Here is a 15,670-nt window from a genome sequence, read left to right on the forward strand (position 1 = left end):
AGTGGTAAAGAACATGTGCAAGATTAAGTTCTTAAGGCTGGTTATTGTGCTTGTGTGGATAGGTAAATGTTCAAACACTGGTGTTACTGTATATTATTGGTATTTCCTCAGATGACCACAGTACACCTTCAGATCTTCTTTAAGACCTGAAGGAATTAATTAACTTTAAACAGCAGGATTTGATGAGAGTCGCTAAAACCCTGAAAAATCCTCTATGTTGCCGACTCAAGTGCTTGATACTTTATTGCGCACATTGCTAATGCAAATGTGAAGATTTGGTTAATAAATGAAATGTAATTTGGCTAGATGTTTTAACAAACACAACACAGGTAAAGCATGTTGACACTTACAGAGTGCACAAAGTACTGACCGATTTAGTCGCCTGCTTCATGTTGTGCTGTGCAACCCGCATTCGAGCCTGATGGCTTCTATAAGCTGGGGAGACACTATTTCCTGAACTCCTGATGGCTTGGCATCTCTTTCCCTGACCCCTCCAGGTGACTCACCTTCTCCCCATCCTCTGTATAAGATCACTTTGTTGGGCTCTCTCGACACAAGAACAGACCCAGTTGCTTGCTGAGTATATAAAACGAGGAGATAGAGAATGAATCAGTGTTGTGTTAGATTATAAACTTCGCCAGGACCGAGCGGAACATACCTCAAGTTCAAATATCAATTCCTGTACAGAAGTCCCCTTTGCTCTTCCCTTGATATTCACAATGGCAAGAGGATACTTCATGAAGTGTGTTCTTATTGTTTTTGCAACACCTGAAATGATGTTGTTCCTCCCTGCAAACAAATGAAGTTCAGCATAGTCTATAAACCAAGCCCAATTCAATTCATGAGCATGATGCTTGACAACTTTGGAGCATTCCAACACAGTCAAACACCCACAGATTTAAGAAACATTACAAATCACATATATCTTCAATCCACATTAAGGATTCAGTGAATCGACATCATTGGAAAGGTTATTTAACCAAATCCATGCAGTGGAATGATACTTAAAGAGAATATGATGACAACAAAAGGGTGGGTGTTTCACCAAGAGTTTGACAATATGGTGTAAAAGATATATTTCTCTTTGAAATATGAAGGATTACATTATTGCACATTCAGCAAAGTAGATAAACACTATCAAAGCAAGACAATTTCCTAAAACGAAAAACTAATTCAGAACATTTAAAACTTTAATTTGCATGAAAAAAATGAGAATTAAGTATTACCAACAGCTAAAACTGGGCGTTTTTTCATTTTGAGGGCTTGTTTACGCAGAACGAGTCTTTCTCGATTTGATAGAGGTGCAGCCTTGAAAGGAACTTCAACATAAGCCTCCTTTACTGATGTATCCTCAGCAACAGGGGAGTCACCCATTACAGAAGATGACACCGGAGCTCGTTGCTAAAAATAAAAAAACACGCAAACATGTAAATAAATGAGAAAATAAAACATGTGAACTTAAAACTAAGAAAAAGAAAAAAAAAATGATAGGTCTCTCTGGATGGTGATTAATAATGAACATTAGTACCGATTCGATAGATAACAGACTAATCTTCGGATACAAAAGAGGCTTATCAGAATTACATCAATTTCCATCCTTAGGTACTAATTCTCACCTCCAGGACAAACTGAGCAACTTTAGTATCAGAGTGATTGTCTTTATGTTTTAGATCTATCAACTTATCCTGCCACAATAAATGGAATATGACAAAATAAGATAATTAAATAATCAGGATGAAAGGCCAATCCAGAGTTGAATTCAACACATACCTTTGAACTACTCTCAGAAGAAGAATAATCCATTTCATCAAATGCGGTACTGACAGATTGTTTCATATCATTTGTGATATCAGAAGACTCTCCCACATGCAGGGGCTCTGAATCAGTGTCATGCACTCCCTTCACCATAGTTCACCAATTACAAGAAAATAACACATAAGAAACTAGATCATCAATAACTAAATTCATGGTATACCAGGTTGCCACAAAATTGCAGCAGATATGCATAAAGTTCATCTTTACATGGAACAAAAGCAGGAGATGCATTAAGCACAGACGGCAGAGTTATGCTATGTATATTTATCTTGAAATAGTAACTACAGTTAATTAAAATAATATAGATTAATTGTTCAGCATTCTTTTTTTACACATGGGCCACAAGGTGCTGAGTACAAATGAAGTGAGCATAACCATCAAACATGTCCCTGCTTGTGGGAACATTGTTCAGAAAAATCTGCAACTAAACATAGAAATAAACAGAAGACATATTATATTTAAATCACACTAAAAAATATTCATGTTCTTAGATTCAAATTTTACTGAACATCAAAATATAGTTTTCCTGAAAAACAACATATGAACATGTCGTTTTTGTTTGATATAAACCTGAGTTTGGCATTAACCAATTAGAAATAATTAATGGCAAAATAGAGGAACAAAGAGACCATATTCTGTAAACTACATCATATAACCTGCATGTATGGGTTTTCAGATCCATACGCAATAATGATCAAATGGATTAACCATGGCATTAAGTAGCAGCTTTAACTGTTTAGGTAATCCAAAATACAAATCTTGTACTAAATTTACCCATTGAAAAAACATCAATTGAACCTATCACATGCCCTGCATACGAAGGTTTTTTGGATCCATATTAAAGGACAAATAGGTTCATTATTTTAGCATCAAGAGGCAGTGTAACTCATTTAATTGCTTTAAACTTTTATTATAGTTGCCCATTTGGAAGCATCCATGTAGCCCATCAAGATGAAACCACTGTCAGGATGACATCATGGTGTAATTTTTGGAAACCGTAAGAACCATTTGGTATGGTTTTTATACTGAATTTGTATAATTTTCAGCTTCCTTCAAAGGAATAATTACCTCACAGTCTACAGAATTGTTGTCCTCCATTTCACCAAACCCAGTTTCATCAGTTGTTGCAATTACGTTGCTTGATGTCATACACTTGTCTACTGCCACAGAGTCAATCAGAGAGTCATCCTGGACCTGGTAGAAAGTTGGTGCATTAGTTCCAGGAAAGCTGATGTGAAAACACAATAAACAACTAGAAAACTCACCATCTGATGCTTCATCTGATTTAAATTTCTTGAAATATTTAACACATGAAGCTTCAATGACTATATCAGAAAACACACAAAAAAAAGTTTTTATTAGAAAGATAACAGAAAATTCAAATTTACAAAAGAGAAGACAAGTTCACCTCACAACGTTGAGCCTCCAAAGAGTGTTTCATTGCTTCCCTTCTATTTAATAATGTTGTTGGCCTCAAGGTCACAGGCCTTTGGTAGTTCTTTCCTCGATATACAATAATTGCATAACCTTTACTCACTCTCTCAACAGCCACCAGGATACCACCACTTTCCGCCTCTAAGATTCTAGCTGCTGTCTCAATATTTTTTATGCAACGATCTTTTGAAATTATTTTTACAAGTTCCCGATATTTCCAGTGAAGGTGCATATTCTCAACTGTTCCATCAAAGACTCCCCTTCTTCCTGAGTGACAGAAGGAAAATAAGACAAATTATTATCTTACACCAGAATGTAAGGTGAACCAGCAAGTGGAAAAAAATACGTCCAAAAAATAGACACCATTCAGCTCAAAAAAAAAAAAGAGTCAACATTGTGACACGAAAATAGGTTAACACTCAGAAAACATATACCAAACAATATTACTGATAAAAAATGTGACTAAACAAATGTAAAATTTGCTAAAACAGAATTTAGGACTGATGAAGATGACAATATCAAGATCAGATATTCCCCTTCACACTAACAGAAAATTTTCATGATGGTTAAATGAAGTACAATGACTGATGAAACAAAAAACTGTAACACAAATATAATAGAACAATATAGCAGACAACTAACCTAGTAAGAGAAATGGTTTCATCCTCAAACCTATTTTCCTAAGCATGTATCTCTCTTCTTCTGATATGGCTTCCTTATCCACTTCAAATTTTGGAGGTTCAACTAAGGGTTCAAGCTCTGATATAAACTTTTCTGCCTTTTCCTTCTTCTTGATAGCCTGAAACAGAATGTTTAAAAATCAAGATGTTTCAGTGAACTACCACATTTTCTCAAGTCCAAATAATGGGTGCATACATTGTCTTCTTCACAAGATCAAGAAATTATATATCATATGGTGAGAGCCTACATTATATTACCTGTGACAACCTGGTCTCCATTCTTTGGAAGGCCACGTTCACTGAAGTTTTCCTACTTTCTAGGGCCAAATTTCTGATCTGCTCAGCCCCTTCTTTTGGTTCATCTGGAAGGGTAATTTTAGAGATTTTTGTTTCAGAAACATTGATAGATGCAACAGGATGGTTTTCATCTGAATTTCTCTTTTGTTTGTTGCTCCCATAATTTCTCCGCTCTTCTATTGCAATTGAGACTGCAGGAGGCAGAAAATCTTTTCCTCTATAAAAGACGATGAATTCCTTATCCCTTGATAGAAGAGTCCCTCCAGTCAGTTGCTGCAATAGATTTAACTTTCATGAAGAATTGACCATAAACAAAATCATACCTAAATCCAAGTCCATATCATATTTTGATATATTATACACATATAGGTTCTCCTGTGGGAATTTCAGTGCCTAAAAGTAGCTTAAAGAACAGGGTTGTATACTAATAACAGATGGATCTATCAAGCCTGCTCCTGTCGATATGCCATGTAAAAGCACTGTGGCTCTGCAACAGTAAATTTTGGTCAAAAGAAACATCATTACCATAGACGGACAACCAAAACCTTGGTGTGCTACTTGCAAAATGCATAGATATGTTAAGTACATGACTCAGCATGTAATCTTCAAAAATTACAGATCATAAAGTTGCTTAGTCTTATTATAACGATATCTGACACCTGCGGAGATTACTTGGGATGCATCAGTACAAAGAATACGAGAAAATCATAAAATTATCAATTATCTAAATGAAAATCGACAACAAAGCCCCATACAAAACCTTCTTTTGAGATAAAAGAGAACTCAGAGAAGGCAGCAGGAGGAAAAAAAGAGTTCAATGAGGACAACCTACAAGCAAAAATGTGGAACACTTGTCTTCATTTGTAAAAAGCAGGCAGAACTCACGAGCTGGAAATGTTTTGCCTTTTTTTGCATTTTCAGTAAACATTATATGATTCTTACAGTCTTGTGATAAATCTCAATTACCTGATAAAGGCAATCAGGATATACAGGACTTTTTTCTTATGTATAGGTGCTGCAAAAATAAGTAGCCACAGAACAAGCATCTACTATTTTTCCAATAATTGAAAAGACTTTAGCAGGAATCCACCTTTCCTCCTCCCCAATCCTTCTCTCCATATAAAAAAAGACAAGAAGAACTTGCCCAAACCATAAAATCCAGTTAGCAAATGAGCTCTGCACTAATGAATTTCAAGTCATGGTTGAAGCAACTTTCCAAAATTTCACTTACTTGAAAAGTCTAGAAGAAGAATGAAATAGCAAGCTTTCACATAAAGAACAGTGTTCAGCTTATAACAACAACTAAACCAATGAGTGTAGAAAATGGTATGAAACTACAAACCAATCAGGCATATATATGAAAAAGAAAAAGAAGAAAAAGGAGTTCACTTCTGACTGAGAATAAATTACCCATAATTTACCTACCTTTAGTTCCTCAGCCATCATGATGCTGTTTGTGTTTTGTACACCTCTTTTAACGGCAATTTTAGCAATCTCACATCTTTCCCATAACTTAATCATTGAAACGGCTAATCCTTGAAGGTTTCTGCTTCTCCCTTCAAAAAGCCACAGTACTGATGTCAATGTAAGGAAAGCTAATATATATGAAGATAAATTCTAAGCAAAGAATGATTATCTTCTCACCTAATGCAAAGTGACAGGGTAGAGGCCGTCCAAGCCTTCTTAAAATGGTCATTTCTCGATCTGTTAGCTTGGGCTTTATGCCAAACGGGATAAGCCGTAAAGGTTTGCGGAACCCTGGAACAACAGCTGGCAATAAATCAGCATCAACAGGTAAAGGATCACATCCCCACCAATCGGTAAAACGTGGACCCAAACCATCCAACAATCTGTCAGCTTCTTCTTCAAGTTGAACTTCTCCCTCTAGTTGCACTCGCACCTTCTTAGGAGAGCCAACTCCTACTACTAACAAAGAGCGAGCTGGAGCAGTAGGTGATTCAGCAGAAGAATTTGCAGAAATCATTTTTGGTGAATTCACCTCTTGCTTATTGGTTTCTTCATTATACAAACCAGATGGTAAAGAAACTTCATCAAAAATCTCATTCTTCTTGTCTCCATCATAGTAGTATGGATACTTGTAATTTACCCCTCTATACAAGATTATGATACTTCCAGATCTCCAAATAACTAAACCTCCAGTTTTTCTCTGGTAGCAAGAGATCCTAATTAGAAAACGCACCAAGGATGGTTATCAATATGCAAAAGAAGGGTCAACTTATAGTATTACAGTAAAAGATATAACTGTCACCGCAAATAATGAATACCATAAGCATAAATTACCATGTTACCAATATTAAGAAATAATGTACAGTGCAAATTTCAAATTTTCTACCAACTTATACTAGTGGACCCTAATAGTGGTAATCAAACAAAAAAATGTGAAGAACTACACTACTGTGTATGCATGCAGTGATGATAGCATGGATGATAAACATCATTGTCAAACTATGCCATTTACTATTACAAAAAATACAGTATTATTTAATACTTATAGGATAATATTTATAAGCAGCATGATGGTTAGTAAATATATGTTGAGACCAAAACAAGAAACTTATAGGTCAATATTTTGAATCACTTTTAAGAACCTATGTATGTGATAGGTTACAAGAAACAATTACTAACAAACAAAGGTAATATTATCATGGACGTATAAAATAGTACCAAGATAATTGTTTCCCTCTAATGTAAAACCTACATGATAGTATAGTAATAGTGAAAACAATAGTACTTATAAGCAAATAATATAAAGCACATATGTGATCACAATTTCATGCTTATGTGAATTGCATATGTGATATATTACACATAAACAATAACACCACATGCTATAGCTCCATAGGCTTATGTGGAGCAGTCACCACAAGCACATACAGCTTTATAAGGCCACATAGATCACATCTTAAAACCATGGTATGTAATTTCGAATGGTACCGCCCGGTACGGGTAGTACATACCGGTCCGACGACATACCGGTACGCGGACGGAATGTGCTACAGTGCTAGAGGAAGAAATATTTAAAACTGTTCGGTACGCCCTAGTGTACCGCTCGGTATGCGGTACTGTACCGTATCGCGCCAACTTCGAAACACCGGTACGGTATGGTATTGCATACCTTGCTTAAAACATTGATTACTTATTTTGCTGCATATGCTGAACATACTGAAATATTAAATAAAAATATAAATGAACATATCTAGTTATCTGTACATATAGTGCTCTGCTGCATATGCTGCATATGGTGAAATACTGAACAAAAATGTAAATGAATATCATAAATCTATTTATGTATGAATATAATAATCAGGGTAAGCTAAACTAGGATTCCTACAAATCTATTTTTAGGGCACACAACTTGCACAGCACGAATATAAAATGTTTTGCAGGGAACTAACACAGATACAGAAGTTAGAGAAGTATATTAAACTGCCAACCTTCCCTGTGAAGACAGTTAATTCTTTCTCCATATTCTAAATAAAAGTTCTAAGTAAAAAATAGCTAAAAAAGCAGATATCAACTTCCATATATACCAATTAGATTACTTGCAAAAGATCAAAAACAAAGAGAGTGAAGAAAATTTGAGACAACTGTTTTAATTAGTCTATTATTGGAAGAAAAAGGGCACCTTAGAACTAGTCAAAAACTTGAAAAAAATAAAGACAATGAAAATATCTGTTTCTTCTCAAAGGGTCTCCAAAACCAAATTTCAAAAGTACATATATCACCACAGTGAAAGCAACCAGAGGAACTTCAAGAATAGAAGTAACTATATAAAGGAATCCATCAAAATTCTATAGCAGAAAAATAAAAAACATGAAAGCAGTAGAAAAAATGGATGCTTCTAACATAATATACCAAAACTAAATTTAGTCACAACTCAGAACAGAAAGGATACTTCACATAAACACCACACAATTATTACATTGAATGAAGTTTTACTGAGAAACTAAAGAAAATCAAGACTGTACAAGAAGCAACATCACGAGTTCGTCTGCCCTCATGCATCCATAAAATGATATATTGGATACATTTTGCATCACTGCTTTCGTAGTCACCTAGTCAGGTACAGTTGATATTTTAACTGATCTAGCAGCTTCTGAATGTTTTAAGTAATATATAGGGAAAAATATTAAGATAACTGTGTACCATATTTCATACTTGGAAATATATGCGCACACCAAAATTAGTCGGTGGATAACACATACGATAGTGGGGAAAAAAACAGTCTGAGAAATAAAATGAGATTCCAAGAAGAGACGCAATAAGCAATCAACCAAGAAACATATATTTACATTAATATACAATTCAAATGGAGAAATTGTTTTTCCCTACCACATAACCATGAATGTTTCCTGTTATGAAGCTAACAAGGACTGTCAAACATCGATTGCTAACCATCTTCACTTCTGCCAAGCATTTATTTTCAATAAATTTAGTACTAATACGTTTGGTTTTAGAATTGAGGAACACTTAATAGAAATATTAATAAGACTTCAATCAACCACTTTTTGTCCAAAGTTGCAAAACATCATAAAGTATGATAGCTCCAGTAACTGTTTCCTTTTATCTGATGCCAAATTTTGCCTCCTCGTGTCTCAGTACCTGGTTAACAAATGTTTGTTCCAGGTTCATATAATATAAGACATTAATATCAAGATCATATAATATAACTCATTGGAAACTTATCATAAGTTAGCCTGTACTGAAATCACGTGCTCATATGAACAAAAATAAATAAGGCTTTTGTTAGTAAGATAAAATGCCAGTCTATCGGATCAAGGATCCCAGAACACAATCCACATGAGAAAGTAATAATCACTACAAACAGGTAAAACAGGAGGAAAAGATGCCAACTTTATATCCCAAACACACCTCCAATATCTCATGAGTTCTCTTCATATTCATCCGGCACAAGTCCTCGCACTTAATCTTCACAAGCTCCGACCTCCGCCACCGTTCATGGATCCCATTCACGATTCCCTCCGTGATCCCAGCCTTCCCCACCTTCAGCCGTTTCGCCAATCGCACCCCCTCCCTCCTCAGTCTCTTCAGCTCCTCCGGCGGAATCGTCAGTTCCGCCACCATGGGGGGCGCCGCCGCATCCTTTGTGGCCCTAGCTCCCGCCTGCCTTTCCTTCTCTCTCCTCCATAGATCGCCAAACCGGTTGATGGTGACCCCCGACCCGGGTTCAGGGACCGGGTGCTCTGGAGTGCTCCAGCTCGAATCGATGGTGTATCCGACGCGACGACTGGGGATTTCCCGACTGGTCGGGATAAAAATCTCGCCGGCGGATCCGCGGCCGGTGGCGGGGCGATCGGCGGCGGTAGCGGGGCCATTCTCGAGGTAGCCGAGGCTGCGAAGCTTCTCGGAGATTCGTTGGATGGCGGATTTGGCGAGGGTTTCCGGGGTGGGATTGGAGGTGCGGAGGTGGACTTCTTTGAGGCGTTTTCTAGGGTTTTGGGAACGGAGAGCGGATCGGGGAGTGAAGGGTGGGAGGAATGGTGGCGATTGAAAGAATGGGGCTTTGGAGGAGGAGGAGGTGGAGGACAAGGAGATGGGAACAGGGTGAGATAGGAACATCGGAGCAGACGAGAACAAAGAGAGAGAGAGAGAGAGAGAGAGAGAGACTGCCATCAACTCGCCATGGCGGAGAAAGATAAGACTCGAACGGTCCGCTTAAACCCATTCAGGAGCGGAGACATGGATGCAAAGGAGCAATCGCATCTTAGGTCGTACCCAAAGTACCGTAAATGATTAGGTGTTTTATTGACGGTAAATTATAAATTATTCTCTTAACTTAAAAAAATTATATTAATATTTTAAATTTATATTAATATTTTTATAGTTATAATTATAAAAATTAAATATTTGATCTCATGACATCATGAGTTAAATTTATCAATTTTATCAATGACATGATGATCATTTTAGGATTTTATCTTATGTCGGAGGAGATGTAATAGTGGAAAGAGTTTCATTCGAAGATAATATCATAAATCCACTAATGAAACCGTTGTCTCATATCATCTTTGAGCGTAACGAAAGTCTAATAGGGATCAGACACATAGGTGATTGGCTTTAGATCAAGTGGGAGATTACTAGTTATATGTGTCATGTAAGCCAATCACGTGAGTGATGACACGTGTGACATGATACACATTATTTTTTCTTATTATATTTTTAGTATTTTATTATTTTATATTGCTTATTACGTATATGCATATATATTGTGATGTTCATGGATCTATGCAATGGGAATCGGATCGTGATGAAATCACGATAATGAGACCAATTCACCATTAAACACGAACCATAAATAATCCTAGTCATATATTACTAAAAAGTGACATCGAGATAATCGAACAAACTAGTGTGCTATAAACCCATCCATATGATGGAGACAATTGGTCTCATAGCTGCTCATGTGAGGACACTAAGGATACAGTACATGTGCTCATTAGAGAATAAGTTCACTACTTGATCCACTCACGAAATACTGGACGGTTGATGATGTCTTATTGTCAGATAGCGATTCCATAGTCCCAGTGGTGTATCTAGTCCTTAGACTTGAGACATCAAGGATGTCCTGTATGAGTACTTCACTCTTTGATACCAGACTTATAGGTTTAGAAGTTTTAAATCTAATACAACCGGTTATTGGGAATAGCAGTCAACCTTACGAGGGCTATTGAGTGTCGATAGAAGATCATCCGCTCTCGGTATCATGAGAGGAATATTCTGTGTGTTCTTGTTTAGACAAATCATTGGCTAAGGTCATTCGGATATAGAGAGAAAGAGTTCTCAAGGAGAATCCGATTAGAGCGAGACTCGAGGAGAAACTATATGGGCTTGATAACACCATGCCCGGTATATGGTCTCTGGGATATTAGATGGTTGAGATGTTAGGAAATCTTGGGGGTGACGTCACATGTGCATCGGAAGAACAAAAAACAAAATCCTCAATTCCCAAAGATATGTTCGTCGTCGTGCGAAGATTGGTGCAAAAAAATTCGTGAAATAGAAAACCACGTGTGAGATAGATTATGTTACCTAGGGAGATTGTATATCCCTGAATCCCTGCAGATCTCTAGGAGAGGGTGAAGGAGGTCAAGCACCCTCCTCTCTAGTAGTGATCCACACAATAAGGCTACGATGACACTCCTCAAAACTCCAAGCCTACTCTGAGGTGGAGAGGGAGAGGAAGCAAAAAGCTTTAGCCTATAAACTATTAAAACCCTCCTATTTATAGAGGTCCTCTATCAACTTAACCTTAATGGATCCTGTTGAATCTCGGATTTTGATGATGAAATAAATTGTAATTTATTTGATCTAATCTATATGTTGAGAAAAGTGTACAGGATTAACTACGATGGTAGTAAGACTTGAAGTAGGTGTTGTGCTGGAGTCAAGATCGAGATCACGTTGGGAGTTCGAGAGTTCGTTGGAAGTCCGGACGTTCGTTAGAAGTTCTATAAGAACCAACCGAGAAGTCTAGAAGCTTACTATAGAAGCTTGTCAGAACTCGCTAAGAAGATTGTCGCAAAGTCCAAGAGCTTGCTGGGAGTCCGCTGGAGCATTACCGAGAGTTCATCGGATATTCGCCGGAAGTACTATCACGGACTTAGCTGGATTTGCCTAAGTCGTGCGGCACCCTTGCGTATCCGTCCGGAAAGGTCAGCCTTCCTGAAGCCTCCCATGGCCCCTTAGGACTCACAAAAGAGAAATCGGGTTAGAGAGAACACCTCACTCGGGATCCATAAGCAAATATTCCAGGAAACACTTCATAGACAATGTAAATTACAAACAGACTTTACAAGCTCTGAACAGTTGTACAACAAAGGGTCAAAATGATCCATTACAGATCGAAAATCTCTCACACGTGTCCATATGACACAACCTTTATTTACAAGCCTAAAGCGGCCACCAACCTAACTAAAATGGGACTATTAAGCCTTCGACCGTCCCTCTACATACTGTACAAAGCATGAACATACCAAAAGATACGGACATACATAAGCATTACATCAAACATCCTGTTTAGAAGTTTATCTGTGACATTCTCCCCCACTTATTCCTTTGACGTCCTCGTTGAAGCCTTTGTTGACACTACAACTCCTCGCCTTTGCTGAGTCTTCAATCTTCTGCTCCAGCTGCAAAGCGCCTCTTGGCTCCCAACTGCTCTTCGCTGCTGTTTTTGAGTAGTCGAACCTTTAGTCTGCCATGTTGCTTCAACTCGCCAATGACTCTGACTCTAGTGTGGGGTTGGCTGAGTTGTATTGATCCCTGTTGGTTCCTGCGGATCCTCCAGATAAAGGAAAAGGCAATCCTTACTATGCGCTAGTCTCTCAAATGCTTATGCTGTTTGAACTGGGTGGATGCTTGTTGGAGCTTTAACGAGCATCGTCTCGCAAACTTCTGAAATTTTTTTGGGTCCTTCCTCCACAAAATTTGCCCATTGACTCTTCTTTCACTTAGTTGTCACTTCCAAGTAGGTTCGCATCACTTCCACTTTCGATTGGCAGTTCGTTGGGAAATGAAGCAGACAATCTACTCTCAATAGCATTGATCACCGTTGGTGAGGATTTGACAACTATTGTCTTCCATTATCTTCGAATGGTCTTTGAACATGTGCAGAGCTCCTCTGCTGGATAGATAAGAGATTTGGGGTACTCGGTTTCGCCCATTCTCTTAAGAGTTGAGAAGGCAAAGGTTACCTGACTTCGCCCACCTCCTCGAGGTTATACTCCATACATCGAGCTGGTTACTGGCCTTCGCCTGCTCTTTGCTCACACTTCTGAAGCACTTGAAGTGTTTGTACTCCTTGCGTTGAGTTAGTTATTGTGATTCACCTTCTCAATGCCATCGAACTTATGGAATACAGGAAGTTTTCACCCCAACTTGGAGTAATTCTCTCATAGGTTTGGTTGCCTCTGGGATTGTATCGTCTTCTCCATCAACCCTACCGCCTACTCCACTAAGTAGCAAAGGTACAGCACCGCATACTGTCTACTTCGTTCCTTGGTCATGCACTCTTGCCTGACCCGAATTCCTTCACTTTCGGCTATCTTGATGAGAAGCTCGTTGATACCGATCTTACGAAGTTCCTTGGCCTCTGCCCTTTAGCCTTGTCTCGGTACTTGGAGTTTGCCTCTGCATGCTCCACCTCCTCGGCCCCTTTCACAACCAAGCGCTCTCCCTCCATGAGAGCAAGGGATCAATGACTTTCACGGAAGTCCCGCCTCTGCGGTACCATGGCGCTGCCATGCCCATGGCCCTACTATCCGTCGCCTCGTATCTATATCCCTTTTCTTCATGATCAGTAGATATATCTCTGTGGCACTCCTCCGAGTCCACCTCCATTCTAACTAATGCTTGATTTTGGGTAGCTAAGTCCCACTGGACTCATCGTCGTTTCCTCGCCCCTTTCGACCCTCTGCTTCAACACCTCTGTGTTCTCCAAGCAGCTCCCTTTGATCAATGGAAGGACAGATTGCAACTCTCATGCATGGCCTCTGCCATCACGTTGTAGAGTTTTCACCGATTATGTTCTCCTTAGCTTCCTTGGTAGCAACGTTCGCTTACTCGACCTTGTCCTCTGACTTGTCGGGCTCCCTTAAGCGAATATGGGCTCTGGAGTAGTCTAACTCTCCAACTACTTTGATCATACCTTTGCATGATCAAGTCCCTCCCTTGGGACTCACTAGTACTTGCATTCAAACTTTTCCCTTGGTGGAATACTGCCCCCATATGCTAATGACCAAGGTTTTCATCCGATACAAAATTTGATGCATGCACGGAAGACCCGCCTCTGCGGTACCATGGCCTTCACTCCTTGAATCCATAGCCCTTCTTGTCGTCGTGTTGTTCACCAAAGTGGAGCTTCTAGTAGCTTCTGATCATACCTCCGTATGATCTAGTCCCTCACGGGACTATGTCGTGTGTATCGTATTGCCACGAACTATTCCACCACGATCCGCTGCACCATGTCGCCTCCTGGTGACATTTCTATTGCATTCTGATCCTTGTGGGATGAACTCGAATTGTGATCTCTCCATGTGTGGCCTCTGCCAATACATCGCAGGGTCTCTTCCACCTTCAATTTTGTTCGCTCATTTGGCAATCGACCTTCATCCACCCACTCTTGGGTCACACCTAGATGAAGCACCGCTCTAGGATAGTCCGTCGCCTAGTAGCTCCCAAAGTCCCTCGACTTTGCTGCAATTAGTGCACTATTGTCTAGATCCTGGGCCTCTACCCCTACCAACACAATCTTCACTTCGCACCGCTTCTTTCATGGCAACTTGAATGGTAACACTATGGCATATTCTTCAAGAGTACCTGCCTCTGCGTCCTCTTGCCCCGTGCTAAGGCCTTTTGAACCCAACTTCGCCTCCGCAAATTGAGTCACCTTAGTTCCTCCATCAAATGCTTTTCAGAGATAAGGTGCATGTGCCCAGAAGTTCCCTTCGTCTTTGGGCACCATGCAAGATGAGTCTGCTCCGACAGAATGAAGGACCCATGGAACAACATGGTCCTGCTCTTGCCTCTGCAAGAGTTCATGTCCTTGACCTCTGTCCAAGGAAAGTACTATGCCTCTACTCCATGTTCCATCTTTTATGCTGGCTCCCTTTATGCGGCTTGGGTACTTCGCCAAGTTACACCCAAGTTGTTCTAGTCCTCGTTTTTGCATTGAGTTGATGGTGGCCCTCGCGCCCACCATTCCACGGGTCAGCCCTCCTTTAAGTCTGATCTCCATATCGACTCCAAGTGTGCCTTCATTTGTGTTGCTTTGGGTCGCTCCCCCACTTGATCTCGCAATGCATCTTCCAACGCATTCTCTCGAGTGAGATCATGTGACGACTCCTCGTCGCTTACTCAGTCCATTGAGCTTCGTGGAGTTGTTGTTTGTTGAGGTACTCCTCCTCAACATATGAGGTCTATCCCACATGATTCTCCCTCTGGAGAGCCGGGACTTATCCCTCCTGTATAACTGTCCCGTTGGAGCAACATCTCTCTTCGTTTCGGAGACCACCATCCCCTTGGACTACTCCGATTTGCTGAACAAACTGTGCATTGTTCTGCCTCCTGCAAACGCACTTGCTAGATTGTGACTCCACATCAATACAGCCCCCGCTGCACCACTCAAGGCCTAGCAACATGCTGAACTCGTTGTACACTTTAACCTCCTATGGATGTATCCTTCACATGCCGAAGAAAAAGTTTCAATTCTCCATAGCGTCGAGTTTCGGTCGCCTTGGGATGGCTGTGAACATTCCATTGTCCGCATACAAGCCCATGCATGAGTACCGAATTCTTTGAGTTAGCAATTCCCCTCACCTCTATAAGCTTTGCACAACTCTTTCGATCGCTGAGCAACTCATTTGTTAGAACCCTTGCAGATTCTAAACTTGGGGTTGATCTCT

General features: G+C 39.6%; 1 protein-coding gene across 1 annotated transcript; it reads right to left on the minus strand.

The window, feature by feature from the left end:
* Positions 1-217: 217 nt before the first annotated feature.
* LOC103999764 (CRM-domain containing factor CFM2, chloroplastic) lies at positions 218-9,926 on the minus strand. Its single transcript, XM_009421607.3, has 13 exons — positions 9,120-9,926; positions 5,871-6,393; positions 5,652-5,782; positions 4,188-4,499; positions 3,892-4,048; positions 3,224-3,516; positions 3,081-3,140; positions 2,884-3,009; positions 1,771-1,899; positions 1,617-1,685; positions 1,227-1,401; positions 659-789; positions 218-576 (listed from the first exon to the last, which is right to left on the minus strand). Exons 1-13 carry the CDS (start codon positions 9,879-9,881, stop codon positions 388-390), a joined length of 3,057 nt encoding a protein of 1,018 aa, XP_009419882.2. The 5' UTR covers positions 9,882-9,926; the 3' UTR covers positions 218-387.
* Between the last annotated feature and the right edge of the window lie 5,744 nt (positions 9,927-15,670).

The sequence above is a fragment of the Musa acuminata genome, chromosome BXJ3-10 (genome assembly GCF_036884655.1).
Source record: "Musa acuminata AAA Group cultivar baxijiao chromosome BXJ3-10, Cavendish_Baxijiao_AAA, whole genome shotgun sequence".
NCBI classification, from domain to species: Eukaryota; Viridiplantae; Streptophyta; class Magnoliopsida; order Zingiberales; family Musaceae; genus Musa; species Musa acuminata.

Coding starts and splice junctions, on each gene's coding strand:
- LOC103999764 (XM_009421607.3), bottom strand. CDS start 9,881: ATGGCAGTCTCTCTCTCTCTCTCTCTCTCTCTCTCTTTGTTCTCGTCT. Junction 4,049..4,187: donor TGGAGACCAGGTTGTCACAG/GTAATATAATGT, acceptor ATTCTGTTTCAG/GCTATCAAGAAGAAGGAAAA. Junction 577..658: donor AATTGATATTTGAACTTGAG/GTATGTTCCGCT, acceptor TTATATACTCAG/CAAGCAACTGGGTCTGTTCT.